The following is an 18,988-nucleotide window of genomic DNA, read 5'->3' as shown; positions in this document are numbered from 1 at the left end:
TTCACATGCTTGATCAATGGTGTTTTATCATTAATGTTTTATTATTATTAATGTTTAGTGTTTTCTGAGTTATTCGTAACTGTCACTGTATGTCATGTTGTTACGTGGGCTGAGCACCAAGGCAAATTCCTTGTATGGGAATACTTGGCCAATAAACTTACTTACATTGAATATCATTGTAAAACACAAAACTCTGGAGTAACCCAGCAGTTCAGGCAGCATCCCTGGAGAACATGGATAGGGACCCTTCAGACTGATTGTGCTCTCCTTACTCTGTCCATTAATCTAACTGTTTTTCTCTAAAGTATTTTAATGTATTTCTTTATATTTGTCGAGCATTCAATCATATGTCCTTAAGTAAACCAGGATTGCCCGCTCAATTCTGTTTAGTTAATCATCGGCTGAACATTCTACTTCAAATATTCTTTTGCTGTTGGATATTGGAATAGTTTCCTGCTTTGCCAAAACGGAGAGAGAAGAGAAAAGTGAATTGGTGTTTTCCTAATTATCAACCATGATGTGTTAATTTTGATTATTGGTGAAAGGTCTGTATTTGGCTTTATAATCTGGGCCATGTACATAATATTGCCATGAAATCATTGCAACCATCTTACTAATTTTTATCACCTTTTTTTGAGGAAGTGATGAATGTGACTGTAAGGGTAGGGTGGTGGATGTTGTCTATATGGATTTTTGTAATGCATTTGATAAAGTCCCTCATGGTAGGCTAATGCGGAAGATTAAGATGCATGGGATTAACAGTGACTTGGCTGTGTGGCTTCAGAACAGGTTTACTGAAAGAAAGAGAGTTGTGGTGGAAGGATACTATTCAGACTGGAAGTCTGATCAGTGGAGTTCTGCAAGGATCTGTGTTGGGACCTTTGTTATATATTTTAGCAAATTAGCCTGGATATAGACAGGTTGGTTAGTAAATTTGCAGATGACAGCAAGTTTGCTGGGGTCATGGACTGCGAAGAAAGCTGTCAAGGTATACTAGAATATGGATCAGTGACAGAAATGGGCGGTAAAATCGCAAATGATATTTAATCTGAACAAGTGTTAGGTGTTGCTCTTTGGGACGTCAGATGTAAGTGGAAAATGTACAATTAATGGCATGATCCTTAACAGCATTGATGTACAGAGCGGTTCAAATCCATAACTCCCTGAAAGGGACAATAAGTATATAGAATGGTAAATTTGGTGGTTGTGGCATTTAACAGACTTTTGGATAGGCATATGGATATGCAGGGATATGGATTATGTGTAAGTAGATAAGAAATGGCCTTGCCATCATGTTTGACACAGACAGTGTGTGCCGAAGGGCCTGTTCTTATACTATACCGTTCGATATTCAGTGAGATTCAGGTGCAGAGCCTGAATTAACGCCTCAACTTAATGCCACTTAATTTACAAGTGCAGAAAATAATTTCTGGAGAATTTGTATTCCACATCAGAGTGATTTAGCATTCAAATCAAATACATTTGTGTAGTTTCTGTATTTCTTTATCCTTTAACACATTCATTACACAAAATCAGTTTTTATTGCAGGTATATCTGATCTATATTATTCCCTTGAAGGTTAGCTGATGCAGCCATTGTTCCATATTCAGAGATGCACTTGGCATAATTATCTGGCCAAGGAATTGATTGATTGAAAGGTAAAGCATGGAAACATGCCCTCCAGCCCACCAAAAACCATACCAATCATTTGTTAACACTACATTATTATTGTCACGTGTACCGAGACACATGTCTGCGTGCTATCCAGTCAAGAAAAATACTATATTTAATTAAAATCAAGCTACCCACAGTGCAGATAGAGGATAAAGGGTACAACATTTAGTGCAAGCTAAAGTCTGAATAAAGATAGTTCAGAGATCTCCAATGAGGTAGATTGGAGGTCAGGCCCACACTCTAGTTAATGAGAGGACCATTCATTTGCCTGATGACAGTTGGGAATAAACATTCTCCGTTCTATGTTGTCCCATTTTCTCATCCACCCTACACAGGAGAGGCAATTTAGAGGCCAATTAACCTACAAACAAACGATTTTGGGTGTGGAGGAGACCGGAGCGCCCGGTAAAAACCCATGTGTTCATAGAGAGAATGTTCAACTCCACACAGACAGCACCTAAGGTCAGGATTGAACCTGGGTCTATGGCGCTGTGAGGCAGCAGCTCTACCAGCTGCACCACTGTGCTGGCATTAAATATATCATCTTCCTGTCAATGTATTTTTGCACATCTTGGAAGCATCCAATCTGAACAGTTTCTATCAGGTTATTTAAAAAAATAGAAGGATCTTACTGTATGGTTGACAAACTTAAGGTGTGACCGCCATGACTTTTCACAAGACTACCAAAGAGGGCAATCCTTTGAAAGGAATCTATCACCTTATGATTGTCTTGATCTCTTATCAGCTCTTTCAAAGTATTCCAATTACCCTGCAGGACTTGTACAAACGAGCCAAACACCTCAGCAAGCATTGACTCCCTCTGCCTCTGATGCTGTATGTGTATGTTATCAGCAAAGTGTAGCAATTCTCCAAAGGTGTTTAAACAGCACTACTCAAACCTGTGACCTTGCTGGCTTGGAGGATACAAAATAGGCGCACCGGACCACCGACAATGGCAAATTCCCCTCCAAGCCAAGCATAATCTTGCATTATCCTGGATCTCTTTTCCTAGCACCATACAGTACCATTTTAAGGAAGGACACATCTCAAAAGTTGTTCAAGCTGGGCAATAAAATTGTTGGTTTCACTTAGAATGACCACATCCTGCATGTGGATGAATAATGAGTTCAAAGTTATGGTAGGTTAAAGATGGAAAGCATTGGAATAATTAGATCTGGAGAAGTATGGATTAGTTTCAGCAATATTTTATATCAACCAAGGGAAGGGATGGAACCAATTATAGCGGTGCAGGAATTTAAGACACAGTCAGCAAAAGTTACAGGTAAACTGAAAAGTTATGTGACAAAGGGAAACATTGAGTCTGAGGCTTTAAAATGGATAATTTTTCATTTTGTAATAATTTCACCTTTCTTCACTTATCTTGCCTGACCTGTGAAGTGTTTACAACATTTTCTGTTTTTGAAATGAAAGTTTACTTTGGAGCTCCAGCTCACTGAGCCCACGCCAACCATTGAACACTCGAACTCTAGTTCCATGTTATCCCACTTTCACATTTTACACACTAGGGGCAATTTGCAGAAGCCAATTAATCTACAAACCTGCACTTCTTTGGAATGTGGAAGGAAAATGGTGCACCCAGTGGAAACTTGTGCGATCACAGAATGTACAAACTCCACACAGCCAGCACCTGTAGTCTGGATTGAACCCAGGCCTTTGGCGCTGTGAGGTAGCAGCCCTACCACTGCTCCACTATGCTGGAAGTGTTCCATCACTGCGAACCAATGTGAATTGCATAACATGAGATGGTGAATGATTGGGCAACGTAACTTTAGATTATAAGTTTAAAAAGAGTATTCAGTGGGAGATTTGACAAACAAGCTTTGGTGTAGTTGCAATGAGGGTTTCAGCAGCGTTGAGTTGAAGGAAGGGTGCTGGCAGTTCATGTCTCGTGATCAAATGAAATGTAATCTCTTCTGGTATATGCCAGACTTTGGGACTTTAAACTGTGTTGAGTGCTTGTTATTTATTCTATGTTATGACTGCAGGCTAAACCATATTGTTTGTTTTGTTTTTGTTTTTGTCTTTTGTTTTTACCTTGTTTGGGATGTGTTTATCTTGTGTGGGACTAAAGATGGAAATTAGCCACTGGCTACAATCTTGCATATTACATGCAAATGTTTTATTAATATGCACTGTCCCTAATAAAATCAATTCAAGCTGGTAGCTGTACACCAACTTTTCTTAAACTAAAGATAGCACACTATATTGAAAGAAAGTCACTTGAAATTGACCTGGCATGTTGTAATGACTTGAACTGTTATATATATTTGAGAAACCTGATTGCACTGAAGCTCATGTTTAATCAGTTTTTCAATGCATCAAGATTTTGCATAAGTAGGAAACTTTTATACTGATGTTCTTACACAAGTGATTTTCATTGGCCTGTCCCACTGTACGAGTTCACCCAAGAGCTCTCCCGAGTATAAAAAAAAAATCAAACTCATGGTAAGCACGTAGAATGTACGTAGCGGGTATGTCGGAGCTCGGGACGTTTCTTCGCGGCTTGTAACGCTAACGGCAGGTACTCGGGAAACGGGCTAAGCTCGTGAAGATTTTTCAACATGTTGAAAAATGTCCACGAGAGCCCCGAGTACCTGTGACCGGCCATTACCGTAAATCTCCGAGTTTGAATCAGTTCGAAACTCAGGAGAGCCCTTGGGTGAATTCGTACAGCCCATAAGTATTTAAGATCCACTAATGGTCTAGTGTGCATAGCAGAGCACCACTTAAATAATTAGAATAGTGGTTGGCATTTTCCTCTGTTTTGAAAGTAGCAGTATGCTAAGATGGTTTATTACAAACCATTAGTTGAAACAAATGCCTTTTTCATCTACATTGTTATATTATACTTGAGGTTTGTTTTGTAATATCCATCAGGGACCACCTTGTATCAATACACCACTTATGCCTTATTAATAAACCTTTCAGAAATGGCATCAACTAATAAAAATACTAATGGGACACTTATCGTCTGGATTTATTGCATCTTAGTTCTCCGCTGTGCATTGAACCCTCATATACTTACATCAGTCTGGTGTTAGTGATCCTCCACAGTATTGATTTGTGGCCTGTCTCCACTGTAATTGTCAGTGCAGCAGCAATGGAAGCTGAAGGTTTTGAGGTGTTCCCCATGCAATTCCCTGAGCACTGTTCCCAAGCCTGACCTTGATCCACAGATTGACCTCGATATGTAGTGACTGCGTGTCTAAACAGGATTTTGTCTGTAAGTATCAACCACAGGGACCTTCACGAATTCGTAGCACATTGAGATATTTTTCCAGATTTTCTTTGCCATTAGAAATTAGAAAATTAACTCTTGAAACGTTGAGCTCGTGATGCTTTTCTGAGGCCGAATGAGAAGAATTAAACAATTCTCATAGTATTGTTATTCTTCGTTAATAACATTTTTTTTTCTTAATTGGTTAAAGAGAAAATACGTGTCCATCAATTGTAATCTTTTTATATCCCATTTGTAAGTAGCGTAATAATTTGTGCTTTGATCTGTTCCATGCTATTGTGTTTTATGTTCAAAGGGCAAGTAAAGGTCATAGGGGCTGGTGTCTTTCATAGTTTGTTAATGTTGGAAGGTTGAAATTCTGAATTGTTAACATTCATTGTGATGCTGGTCTGTCTCTACTGTAATTTAGTACCTTTAATGAGTTGTTTGCTAATTCTTCTTGCCTTCCTGACTGCCAAATGCGATTCACTGAATCTATGTCTTTTCTATTCTCTGGATAGCTTCAAAATGGGTTATTTCTATGTTTTTTTAAATGAAGTTTCTAAAACGTTGACCTGTAAAAATGATATTAGAAATGTTGCTGATATAATTATAATGAACAAAATGTGATTATTGATTGGTTATCCCTTGTTACAAAATGCAGTTTTCCAATCTGCAAATAATGCAACATTTATTTCAATTTCATTTTATCTTTTATAACTTTCAGATATGTTTTTTTATAACTATTCCATAATCTAGTAACTAATTTAGTGTTAGTTTTCTGGATGTGGATTCCAGACATGCATTATGCATGAACTATTGTTTTGGCATAACATGCCTTTATGTAACATGATACATAATTTTGTCAATTCAGCCCTCTTGCTTCTGTGAAAATTGGCAGTGATGCTTTGATTCAAAATATCTAATTTATTAGAGCTTTTTTTTTTGCAGGCACTGTGATAGGGGTGGTAATATATACTGGAAAAGAAACTCGCAGTGTAATGAACACTTCCAATCCTAAAAATAAGGTAAGTTTGAATGTAGTTTTGAAGCCGCTTTTTTCATTGCATGTAATTAGCTGTCTTTGAGTGTTTCAAATGTGTGGCAGCCAATTTCTTCCTCCCCTGTTTCCTGTTTATTTTGACATGTTTAGTTTACAGATTTTTACTTTTATCTTTTTTCTACAAATTGTTGCAGCTCACAAATCAAGCTACCAAATGCATAATTTGCTATGAGACAGCCAGCACTTCACAAATGCAGTACAATGTCAAACATGTTAAAGCATACATAACATGTGAATACCAAACAGATTCTTGATGAGTAAATGGTATTGACCTTAGAGGTGCAAGAGTGATTCAAATTTGAAATTTTGTATATCTATTTTTGTTTGCTAATTGCTGATGGCTGCCACCCTCTGTCATTTTTCTGGTGTTATTTTTTTAAATCTTGTTTTCAGGCAAGAGTGATTTAGCTATGCATAAAAAAATAATGTAATTTATTTAACAGTGAACCAGCTTAACATAATTGATCACAATGTTTTGTGTACTTAATCTATTAAATGCATTTCAATTGGGTAAGAATCATAATGAGCTGCAGTGATGGCTTTAAGGACCTTTGGCATCAATACTGCTGTAGCTTTTACAGTGCTCTGTTCAAAATTTACTAAATTGCATTATTTCCATTTACTCTTTCGATGGATTACTATTATTGCACTGATCTGTGCTTTTATAGAGCTAAAAGGGGAAAAAAGTTGCTTGATATGAAATTATGCAATTCCCTATTCGTGTTTTTAGAGTGGTGGGGGGAAGGGAACATTCAGCACAGCTTTGTTAAATAGATTACTTTGACAATTTAAAGCAGATTGAATCCACCTAAATTGCAGTTTCTTATAAGTTTTGTGATGTTCATTACTTGGTGCATTTTCAGGAAATAAATTATGTTTTGGTTTTAGCTAATAATTTATGAATGTTTCATAATAATGTGTGCGTGAAGAAAATGCACGTGATTGAACTTATCAAAAAAGGCACTACAACTTGTCAATTGTGACAGTCAGTCGTTTTATAGTGTTCATTGTCATAAGTTATTCCAAGCGTGGGTCCCTGTGAAAGGAGTGATAATACAAATTGCCTGCAGCAGTTATTGTAAGCCCTAGAGCATATTGATTTTGTTTTTCTAATAAAAAGATGCTTTCAAATGTCTCTGACACAAGAGGTAGGTGCTCTAAGTCATTGCATGAATAATAATGTGATGTATCATTATGTCTTCTTTCAGAGCAGCATTGTTAGCTCTGAATAATATCAATTTCCCTAAAAATTTACCTGGCATTATATGGATAGTTATGGTCATTATTTTTTAACAAGTTTAATTGCTCCATGAAGTTAAAATAATCCAACAAAAGTACTGCAATATATTTAAATTTTATTCTGCTTTTAAACTAAAGCTATTTGTACCGATTAGCAAAATACTGCTCAAGGTAAAACCTATATAAGCTTTGCAAGGCAATAGAATGTCAGCTGTTACATCAGACTTGACCATATAAAGTGCTGAATAAAGTGAGTATTATTATTCAAGCATGCTGATCACTCAATGCTTGGTAATTTCCTTACTGAGATTAGCCCAAACAGTAGGTTTCTATTCAGAAACACAGAATAAGTATTTGTCTCTATTAAAACATGATAGTGAAATTCAATTGCTAGAAATGTTAATATTTGGCTGCTCATGATTTAATCTTAGATTTTATTTGGCAAACAGCAACCAACACATGCTTCATTCAGAGTGTTAGCTTTTTAAAATACCGAATTCGAAATCTCTCTACCATATCTATCATTATTTTGTATTCTTATAAATGTCTTACTTAAGTGTGAATGTCAAGTGCCTTCACTTACTTAAGAATATTTCTTAATCTGTTAGTCCTTCAGCAAAAAAATGACATTCATTGCAAATCTAAAACATGGCAGTTTTTGAAAAAAGTGTTCAATGTTACAGTGGTCACGAAAGAGTCCATTCTCAAGTATAATGGGTATTTCAGCATTAAACATTAAATCCAACACATACCACTATCCATCATTCCCACAATAGAGTCTTTACAGCGCAGTAACAGGTTATTCAGCCCAACTCTTGCAATGCAAGATTCCCATGAATGCTAGTCCCATCTGCTAGTATTTCACCCATATCCCTCTCAACCTTTCCTGTTTATATACTTGTATACTATATACAGCTTCTTCCCTACAGCCACCAGGCTATTAAACACGACAACAAATAAGATCTGAACTGCAACAGACTGTTGTTATTATTGCACTATATTTGTTATTTATTGAGTATGTGTGCATGTGTAGACACACACTGAATTTTTTTTCTTCTCCCTTTATGTACTATGTTTACATATTCTGTTGTACTGCAGCAAGTAAGAATTGCATTGTCCTATCTGGGACATATGGCAATAAAACACTCTTGGCCATTTAAAAAAAAAGATTTTGTACCTGCTCTAATGACTTCTTCTGACAGCTCATTTCATATACACATTCTGTTGTGCATTCTCTAGATATATACACAAATATATTTTTAAATACTAATAATGATTCAATTCCATTTACTGTATTTTGAGACAAGATATTATGGATTGTTCTCAAATCTCACTTGTTTCCATTACTCTCGAATTAGATACAATCACGTTTAGTGTACCAAAGCGTGTGCAAGGTCCATTACTCACCTGAGTCTTTCTCATCTAAATTATAATTAAATATACGTGCCGTTTCAACAAAATAAGATTGGGGAAAAAATATTCCCAAATCTGGCTTTTGCTCTAACCAGTGCACAATTATTGTTGCTCACCGGGTGGAAAAGGTACCAATTTGTAACAAAGGCAGATAACTGCAACAAAAAAAATCTATGTGAGAAATTGCTACTTGTGTAAAGAGGGCAACTGCTGTCCTGATGCAGTGCAAGATTACTTTGCAGTTTCATAAGTAGTGTGGTACAACTGTTCAGCCTGGCTTCCAAACTGCTGTGCTTTCTTTATAATTGCATCCGTGTTCTCGGACCAGGAGAGACCTTCAGAGATATGCACTCCCAGGAATTTGAAGCTCTTGACCCTCTCCACCATCCCGTTGATATAAACGGGACTATGGGTCCCCATCCTACCCCTTCCAAAGTCCACAATCAGTTCCTTGGTTTTGCTGGTGTTGAGAACCAGGTTATTGTGCTGGCACCATTTGGTCAATCGGTTGATCTCGCTTATACAATACAATACAATACAATTCAATTTATTGTCATTTGGACCCCGTGAGGTCCAAACGAAATGCCGTTTCTGCAGCCATACATTACAAACAAATAGACCCAAGACACAACATATTTTACATAAACATCCATCACATTGCTGTGATGGAAGGCCAAAAAAACTTCTCTCTCCACTGCACTCTCCCCCCCATGTCAGAGTCAAAGTCAAAGCCCCCGGCGGGCGATGGCGAATTGTCCCGTGGCCATTAAACCACGCCGGGTAACGCAAGTTCGCGCACCGGGTCTTGGTGTTAGAGCCCCCGGTGCGCGCTCGCAGTCCGCCGCCATTCCAAGCCGCGCGGGGCGGTGATGTAGGCCCCGCTCCAGGAGCTCTTCAACCCCGCAACTCGGGCGGGAGAAGTCGCCGTTGCGGAAGCCCCGAAAAGCGGTCTCCCCCCAGGGACCCGCGGGCTCCCGGTGCCGTCCGCCAAACCCGCAGTTGCAGCCACCGAATCTCCGGGGGTCGGGTCGCAGCAGCGTCCACCACAGCTCCACCCGCTCTGGACTCGGCCAGCTCCGCGACGGTGAGGTGAGTTCGGCACTGGAGTCCCCGGTTTTCCTGTTGGAGGCCGCTCCTCGTTGCGGCCCCAACGACAACGGAGACCCGACAAAGAAAAGGTCGGGTCTCCCGTGCAGGGAGAGATTTAAAAGTTTCCCCCTCCCCCCCACACCACCCCCACCCCCCCACACACATGCCCCAACAAAAATAACAAAAACTACATTAAAACATAGACATAAAATAATAAAAACGCAGACGGACTGCAGAGGCCGCTGCTGGTGAGAGCCGCGCCGCCTACCGGTGTATACTCTGTTATACACCGCCTACCGTTATATACTCTGACTCGTCCCCATCAGTGATACGTCCCACGACAGTGGTGTCATCGGCGAACTTGATGATGGAGTTCGCACTCGCTATGCAGTCATGAGTATAGAGTGAGTACAGCAGGGGGGCTGAGCACGCAGCCTTGAGGTGCTCCCGTGCTGATTGTTATCAAGAATGACACATTTCCACCAATACGGACAGACTGGTCTATGAATGAGGAAGTTGAGGATCCAATTGCAGAGGGATGAGCAGAGACCCAGATCTGATAGCTTGGTAACCAGCTTGGAGGGGATGATGGTATTAATTGCCGAGCTGTAGTCAATGAATAACAGCATGACATATGAGTTTTTGTTGTCCAAGTGGTCCAGAGCGGAGTGGAGAGTCAACGAGATCGCATCCACCGTTGATCTGTTGTGGCGGTAAGCGAACTGCAGTGGTCTAGGTTTTTATCGAGGTATGAGTTGATTTGCGCCATGATCAGCCTCTCAAAGCACTTCATCACCACAGACGTTAGTGCCACTGGTCCATAGTCATTGAGGCACATCACCTTGCTCTTCTTGGGCACCGGTATTATTGATGCCCGTTTAAAGAAGGTGGGAACCTCAGACCTCATAAGTGAGAGGTTGAAAATATCCGGAAAAACTCCAGCCAATTGGTCCGCACAGGTTTTTAGAACACGACCGGGTATGCCATCAGGTCCAGGTGCTTTCCGAGGGTTGACCCCTCTGAAGGATTTTCTGACTTTGGCCTCTGTGACAGTGACTGAAATACCATCACAGCGAATGGGGGCTCGGGAAGGCACATCAGTATTTTCCCTATCAAAGCGTGCGTAAAACGCATTGAGCTCGTCAGGGAGTGATGCTTCGCTGACATTTGGGCTGCCTCCTAATTTCGTCTTGTAGGAGGTGATTGCATTCAAGCCCCGCCACAGCTGCCGAACATCGTCTCATCCTCCAGCTTAGAGCAGAAGTCCTATTTGGCCTTTTTGATGGCCTTACCAAGGTCGTATCTGGACTTCTTGTAGACCTCAGTATCACCAGACCTAAATGCCCGGGATCTGGTCTGCAGAAGAATGTGAATCTCATGGTTCGTCCAATGCTTCTGATTAGGAAATAATCGGAAGGTTTTTGTAGGGGGTGCAGTCCTCCACACATTTCTTTCTGAAGTCTGTAGTGACTGTGGCGTATTCATTTAGGTCCGTTGCCGAGTCCCTGAACGTTGCCCAGTCTACAGACTCCAAGCAGTTCTGGAGTTGTTCCACTGCCCCCCACCCGACCAGCTCTGTACAGCCCTCCGGTGGCCACAGGGGGGGGTTCAGTGGAGGCCCTGGTCCCATCTCTCTCCCTCATCACTCACCCCTCTCCCCCGCCCGCCCTCTGCGGCAATGGTGGTCCCATCCCCCCGGGTTCGTCTCCTCCGCTGCCGCCGTTGCGGTAACTCACCCTCATGGCCTTCTCAGAGGCGATCTTCTCCACCAGCTCATCGAAACCCGTGGTGCCCACCATGACTAAACCCGACTCCATTTCCCCCCCACGGCCTAGCGGCGACGAGCAGGCGGATAGGCAGGGCGGGTATGGGGCGAGCGGCAGCAGCGGGGCGGACAGGGCGGGAACGGGCCGAGTGGCGGCTGGACTGGGTAGAGGAGGGAGAGTCGGGTTGCAGGGTGGCCGAGCAGTTTGTGCGGAGTTTGAGTAACACACACACACTCTCTCTCGCTCTCCCACTCTCGCACTCTCCCTCTCTCTCTCTGGGGAATAGAGGGAGAGGAGTGGGGAATAGAGGGAGAGGAGGGTGTTAGGGTGGGGAGAGGAGTTATGGAGGGTGGGAGTGACAGGATAGGGGAAAGGAGAGGGATGGAGAGGTGAGGGAGGGATTGGGGGAGGGGAGGAGGAGAGGGGAAAGAAGAAACATAGAAAATAGGTGCAGGAGGAGGCCATTCGGCCCTTCGAGCCAGACCAGAGGGAGGGTGAAGAGGAGGGGGAGAGAGTGCTGGGGGATGAGGGGAAATGAGCCGTGCCTGCGCAGTTGGGGGCTATGCGTGAGTGGTGCAATATTGCATTGGGGAACAGGTTGCGTTGGCGGACCAGGCCTCCCGATGACAGGGACCCAACCGGGCCTACTTAGTCTAGTTCCCATTAAGTTCAGGTTCATCTACCTTAATGTTCCTCAAGAAATCCACCACCATGTTGATCTCTAAAAGCCCACACATATTAGTATACCCCACATTGATCTCACTGTCCTCCATGTCCTTCTCCTTGGTGAATACCGATACTAAGTACTCATTTAGTTACCTTTGCCTTTGAGTGATTCGACTCTCTTCCTTGTTACCCTCTTGGTCTAAATGTATGTATAAAATACCCAATTGCTATTAAAGCACTTAATTATTTTATCTTTGGTAATTAATCGTACAGACAATAAGAGAGTTTCTCCTGGGTTTTAAAATCATTCATGCTCAGGGTTTTTTGGATGCAGACCTGCAAGCCTGGCTAAAGATATGGGAAGCATATATTTCCACTAACATAAACTGTTGAGGGTTGAAAACCGCCGTAGAATTGAATGATAACCTTGGTTCATCCTCATGTTGAATATCAGGCTATCACTGGAGAATCAGCTGCACATAAAATGTAAAATAAAGGAGAGAAAATTGCAAAGACATTTTCCCTTGTAGAAAGGAAACATATCCACCATGGAAATTTGGCCACCATAGAAATGTAGCCACCTTGGTGATAGTTCAATTTACTCAAAGGCCATTGTTTCACACATTTTCTAATATTTTTCATTTGTGTGAGAACATTTGTGTTGTTGCTTGTTGAGGTATCTCATTAAAAATAAATTTACATATGCATCAATATTATTTGATAAAGGAACTGTAAAACAGGACAATTTTTTTTAAACCAAAAGTTTTGAAAATCATTTTTGTATTTTTCTGCAGTGAGTGCTGAAAGACTGGATTTAAAGTTATGTTGCTCTTTGAATTTGCTTATTGCTTGAATTAGATGTGCATGATATATTAGTATGTAAACGGCAAATACCACCAGTACTCTTAAGAGCTAAATACAAAAATTATAGAAGCCATAAAATACGATATAAAATATGGTTCAAGGTGTGGAAAATTATTTAGAAAGATTGAATGCATATTTTTGGTTCTTCTAACTATATGTGTGCATTTTTAATTAACTCTTTTAATATTGATTGGCTTTTGGAGATCCTGCTTTCCCCTAAAAATAGGAATGTAACAAGTAATTATACAAAAATGTCATGAACCTACGTGTTCAAGTTAGAGTTACCAAAGATAAAGGTCAATTTCAGACCCTAATTAACCAACAGGGATAGATGCAATTTTAGGTATGCAATGTGACATTATACTCGCAGCTGGCTAATCCTAATTATGGATTGGATGTGCACATTTTCTGAGATGCTATTTTTAACAATTGCATCACTTTTATTAAAATTATAAATTATACTTTAGGATGCGTTTTGATCAGTCCTGTAGAATCTATTCCACATGGAGTTCTATTTTATTAAAAGTTCTATGTGCCGATGCAATGCTGTATTATTAAGAAAGGAACCATTGAAATTTGTTGATAAATCCTCACTGCCTCCTTCAGGATGTTGCCGTCTTGTGTCTGTCAGACAAACAAAATAACTCAATTTTGCTGTCTGTAAATGGTTGCTCACCAAGAATTTGAAAATAGACCTATTAGTAATTTAGTTGTCTTGAGAAATCTTACTTGGATTACAATTATGTTTTATGCTTCATGTTTAATTGAAACAGCAAAAAAAAAATCTTTAAATCATGTCGTGATGGCATTGCTTTGGTTAATGTGTGGACAAAATTAACCAAAAATTCTACTTGTGCCAAATTGCTAAACTATCGACTTGATCAAAGGTTTTTTACAATAAAATCGACATGTTGACAGTATGTTGAATATCATGGCATTGCTGTTGATGCAGAACTTTGCCGCTAACTTTCTAATGTTATTCACCTACCTACAGTAGTTCCTTCTCAAAGCATCCACTGTGCTGGATTATACCTTAGGAAGTGAATGTGTCCAATACTAGTGAGGTTGGCAATATAGCTGATCTAATGCAAATGGAGTTATAATGATGTGTGGGATGGGAGGTCCTTGAAAACAACAATGCATGGAGTGACAAAATGAACTAGTCATGGGCCCTCAGAAACATTTGAGGAAGAGAGTTGAACTGCGTTGTTACCAATGGTGTTATGTTGATATTGCTATCCAATAATGTAACTCCAGCATGAGAAAAGCCTGGCAAATTACTATACATCCTCATCTCACACAACAGTTATTATATAGAAAGAGAAAATCCAGATGTCACAAGTATGGAGGCATAAAAAAGTGCTGGAATCTTGAGCAAAAAGTGAAGTGTTGGAGGTAATCAGTGGGTCGGGCAGTACCTGTGAAGGGAATGGACAGTTGATGTTTCAGGTCCAGACACTTCTTCAGTGTGAAAGGCTGAGTTCCATCTGCAGGTTTTTTGCTACTACTATCGGTTGACCAATAACCTGCTCACTGATACTGTAATTAGGTTGCACCAGCAATGCTTTATTTCAGACTTGGTTATACTCTTGATGTAGACAATAGAGAAGCCAAGAGATAAACAGAAATAAGAATAATTGACTTGAGTATTGGGCAAAAATTGAACCTTGAAGTAAATTTGTAGGTATAATCTTTTCATTAAGCTACAGTCTTAGGAGCAAGATGTTATTTGCTTCAGGAGATTATTAGGGCAGGGTTCAGTCTTTGTCCACAGGCCTGAAGAATGATTCTTTAGGTTTTGCTCCAGACCAATATACGTGTGGACCTTGACAACATATAGATTTGGCTGATAGAGGGCAGTTAACATACTTATCATATATGCAGGAGGTGGTCAGTTCAGCTGAAAGGTAACAGGGTCACAATCCCTTGATCTTCAATTTAGATGAAGCTTAGTTGGACCAATTGTATCATAAAATGGCTCCAGGAGCAGAGTTCAGGTGTGGGTGATCTGTAATTCATTTAAATTATTCATAAATCTGTTTCTCCCTCTTCAAGGAGTGTGATTTAGGTTTTGAACTTCAATCCTAGAGAGAGCAGTGTCCACAGTTGACACCAAAAATGTATCCCTCCACAACTTGTCCATAACTTGTCCACTTGACAAATTGAAATATGCTTCCACAATGCCTCCAAGCCTCTGCATCCATCACCACCATTGCAGATAGAACCATGATAAAAACAGCATTGCCAATGTCATAGTCCACCCTAAGACTAGTGCTGCTCTCATGCAGAGAGCTATTCCTTTATTGTTGTATTGGTAATATCCTTACATTCCCAATGTAGAAATGTAGTGCGAGTATAATCAGTACAAGGAGTGTAATGGGAGAAAATGTAGCACTGGCTCCTACAGATAAATAAAGTAGTTTTCACAGTGCCTTTGAAATCCAGATAATGAATGTGGTTAAACAATCTTAATCTCAATTTGTGAGAAAATTTGTTTGGAAGTCAATGGTTTAGGGGAAGAAAGGAAGGGTGATGGTGTGCGTTTGCATTTGAACACATACAGTAAACCCTCTATAACGGACCATAGTGGGGGGAATGGTGTCCGTTCTTGCCAATTTTCCGTTATAACCGAGTATGGTATTATTATACTGTATGTAGTGGAAACAAAGATGTTGGTTCATTCGCAAAAGGACACAAAGAGCTGGAATAACTTAGCAGGTCACGCAGCATCGCTGGAGAACATGGATAGGTGATGTCAGGACCCTTCTTCAGACTGATTCAGTCAGCTGAGTTGCTCAAGCACTTCATGTTGTTTCACCTTAAAATTAGGCACCAATGCCACTGGTCTTCTCAAGAGAGCCCTTCTTCACCGGTTGATGTGGCAATTGTTGGGACTCGCAATGTAGCCCCTGGCTGGCAGCGTTTTTTTTCAGGCCGCTGCCAACGATAATACGTGTTTGGTTTCTGTGGGGCTCCCTTTGTTTCCTTTTGGAAACAAAGTTGGTCAGGCAGCAATTGAGGTAAGAGGAACAAAGTTAACATTTCAGACAAAGACCATGGTGCTGGGACCGCAGCTATTTACAATATACATCAATGATTTGGTCGAAGGGATTCAAAGTAACATTAGCAAATTTGCAGATGACACAAAGCTGGGTGGCAGTGTGAACTGTGAGGAGGATGCTATGAGAATGCAGGGTGAATTGGACAGGTTGGGGGAGTGGGCAGATGCATGGCAGATGAAGTTTAATACGGATAAATGTGAGGTTATCCACTTCGGTAGCAAAAACAGGTAGGCAGATTACTATCTAAATGGCGTCAAGTTGGGAAAAGGTGGAGTACAACGGGATCCTTGTATATCAGTCTGTGAAAGTAAGCATGCAGGTACAGCAGGCAGTGAAGAAAGTGAATGGCATGTTGGCCTTTATAACAAGAGGAGTTGAATATAGGAGCAAAGGGGTCCTTCTGCAGTTGTACAGAACCCTAGTTGAGACCACACCTGGAGTATTGTGTGCAGTTTTTGGTCCCCTAATTTGAGGAAGGAGATTCTTGCTATTGAGGGGGTGCAGCGTAGGTTTACAAGGTTAATTCCCGGGATGGCGGGACTGTCATATGCTGAGAGAATGGAGCAGCTGGGCTTGTACATTCTGGAGTTTGGAAGGATGAGAGGGTATCTCATTGAAACATATAAGATTGTTAAGGGCTTGGACACGCTAGAGGCAGGAAACATGTTCCCGATGTTGGGGGAGTCCAGAACCAGGGGCCGCAGTTTAAGAATAAGGATTAAGCCATTTAGAACGGAGACGAGGAATCACTTTTTCTCACAGAGAGTGGTGAGTCTGTGGAATTCTCTACCTCAGAGGGCGGTGGAGGCAAGTTCTCTGGATGCTTTCAAGAGAGAGCTAGATAGAGCTCTTAAAAACAGTGGAGTCAGGGGATATGGGGAGAAGGCAGGAACGGGGTACTGATTGGGGATGATCAGCCATGATCACATTGAATGGCGGTGCTGGCTCGAAGGGCCGAATGGCCTACTCCTGCACCTATTGTCTATTGTCTATTGTCTATAAATGCTGCCTGGCCTAAACATTTTTTCGTTTTTTTGTATCTTATTATTAATAAGCTTATAAATGTAAAGCTCACAATTCCACGTTTCCAACATTTGTTCTTTTGAACTTGATTTTAGTTGGTCTTTCTCCAAACTATCACAATTTGTAGTATTTACAGCTTATTATTGCATATGGAGTTAGTTATTGGCCTTAGCATAAGTGTGTATAAGCAGTTTAGATTCTAGTTTGGCTTTGGGCTTGGTTTTCTTGGTTGAGCGCTTATCCTGGTTTTATAGCACGTGCTTTGTGTTTTAATAGTATACATAAATATACTATATTAAAATATCCTTTATTGTCATATTTTATACTATATACTATATTCTCTATATACTCTATACTATATACTATATTCTCTTTTTAGGATGTATTACAGAATAGCCATCTAAGGTGATTTGCAGGCAGGAATGCTGCCTCTGTTTCTATGACTAACTTTTGAATTTCCATAATCAGTAAACTAAATTGTGTGGTGCTGGTTACAGTGATGTGTCTGCAATATTTTCTAATTTTTTCCCACTGAGTAATTCATTTTGTTTTTGTGGATGAAGGGTATTGAAATTATATAGCATCAGCAGCTTCACATTATTTGGAAATGATAAAGGCCTGTATTTTGCAGTGTGTGGCAAATTAACACTGCTCAATGTCAACCTCCAGCAAAGATGCTGGATCTCTGTGGGTTGAATTTCACCTTTCCCAACCACAAGCATCAGCTTCAAGGTCTCCCTCTTGCAACTGAAGACATTGAAGAGTTAGAGCACCCAGGCAATGAAAAGAATTGTTTGACATGATAAAGGAACAAAATAAAATATTCATTGATATATTTGTTAACTAATATTAAAAAAGCATGATCTTTTTAAATAAATTGTGAGGTCATAACCACCTGCATGTGCAATTAATGTTCTAGGGTCAAGGAACTTGTTAAACGGTAGTTGAGACGAGGCAAGCCGATTAAAGGTTCTGATGCCTTTTTATAATGATTCTGTCCGAATCATAAGACATAGGAGCAAAATTAGGCCATTGGCTTAGTTAATCATGGCTGATCAATTTTTCTCTCTCAACTCCATTCATTTGCCTTCTCCCCATAACCGTTGATGCCCTTATTGATCAAGAACCTATCAATCTCTGCTTTAAAAATACCCAATGACTTGGTCTCCACAACCGTTTGTGGCAATTAATTAAATAGATTCACCCACCTCTGGCTAAAAAAAATTCTCCTCGTCTCCAATCTAAAGGTACGTTCTTTTATTCTTAGGCTGTACCCTGAAACCTAGCGTTTCCCACTACAGGTGCACAACCTTTTATCCGAAGATCCAAATAACGAAAACCTCCGAATAGCGGCCATTTTTTCGGTCCTTGAAGAAAGGTCCTTGAAAACGTTCACCGAGGGCGGCCCGCAGAGGTGACAGCGGAACCTCCGGTCGGTCCTCGAAGAAAGGGGAACTAAATCCCCATTCATAAAAAGAAGGTGAGGGTATATTGCGCGGGAGGGTTAATAATTGACAATATGCTGCTGCCTGCCCGCTGAATTAAAAAGTTCCCACGGTAGACTCACGATACACAGTGTTTCGTGAGTCTTGCGTGGGAACTTTTTAACTCAGCGGGGCAGGCAGCAGCAGATTGTCGCTCGCTTCAGTTTCACCCCACCTACACCCCTCTGCTTCCCGGCCATGTGTGTGACCCCTTCCCTCCCCTCTGCACCGGCGCGGGGGCTTTGCACTGTCTTCAAGTCGGCGATTGCAGCAGGACCGTGGCAGTCACCGGAGACGTCAGGACCAACGGGACACCGACCCCCAGGCCCACTGCAAGCACAGAGATCCCAGAGACCCACCGCCAGCAGCAGCCCAGCCCCGTTCCAACCCCAGAGGAAAACTGCAAA

At 40.9% G+C, this 18,988-nt stretch overlaps 1 protein-coding gene and 1 long non-coding RNA gene across 4 annotated transcripts in view; one reads left to right on the top strand and one right to left on the bottom strand.

The window, feature by feature from the left end:
• The window catches only part of atp9b (ATPase phospholipid transporting 9B (putative)), a 341,291-nt gene that overhangs the window by 223,757 nt on the left and 98,546 nt on the right, over window positions 1-18,988 (top strand). For all 3 annotated transcript variants that reach the window (XM_033019057.1, XM_033019056.1, XM_033019058.1), the window contains one exon: window positions 5,864-5,940. In XM_033019057.1, the coding sequence (XP_032874948.1) occupies window positions 5,864-5,940 (77 nt within the window). The remainder of the gene's footprint in view (window positions 1-5,863; window positions 5,941-18,988) is intronic.
• Window positions 4,513-18,384, bottom strand: LOC116971880. The gene is made up of 3 exons (XR_004411649.1): window positions 18,199-18,384; window positions 8,294-8,298; window positions 4,513-4,525 (listed from the first exon to the last, which is right to left on the bottom strand). It is a non-coding gene; the product is annotated as an uncharacterized LOC116971880 (long non-coding RNA).

The sequence above is a fragment of the Amblyraja radiata genome, chromosome 4 (assembly GCF_010909765.2).
Source record: "Amblyraja radiata isolate CabotCenter1 chromosome 4, sAmbRad1.1.pri, whole genome shotgun sequence".
In the NCBI taxonomy this organism is placed as follows: domain Eukaryota; kingdom Metazoa; phylum Chordata; class Chondrichthyes; order Rajiformes; family Rajidae; genus Amblyraja; species Amblyraja radiata.
Note: the sequence above shows the minus strand (reverse complement) of the source record. Positions and strands in the feature narration are given on the sequence as shown.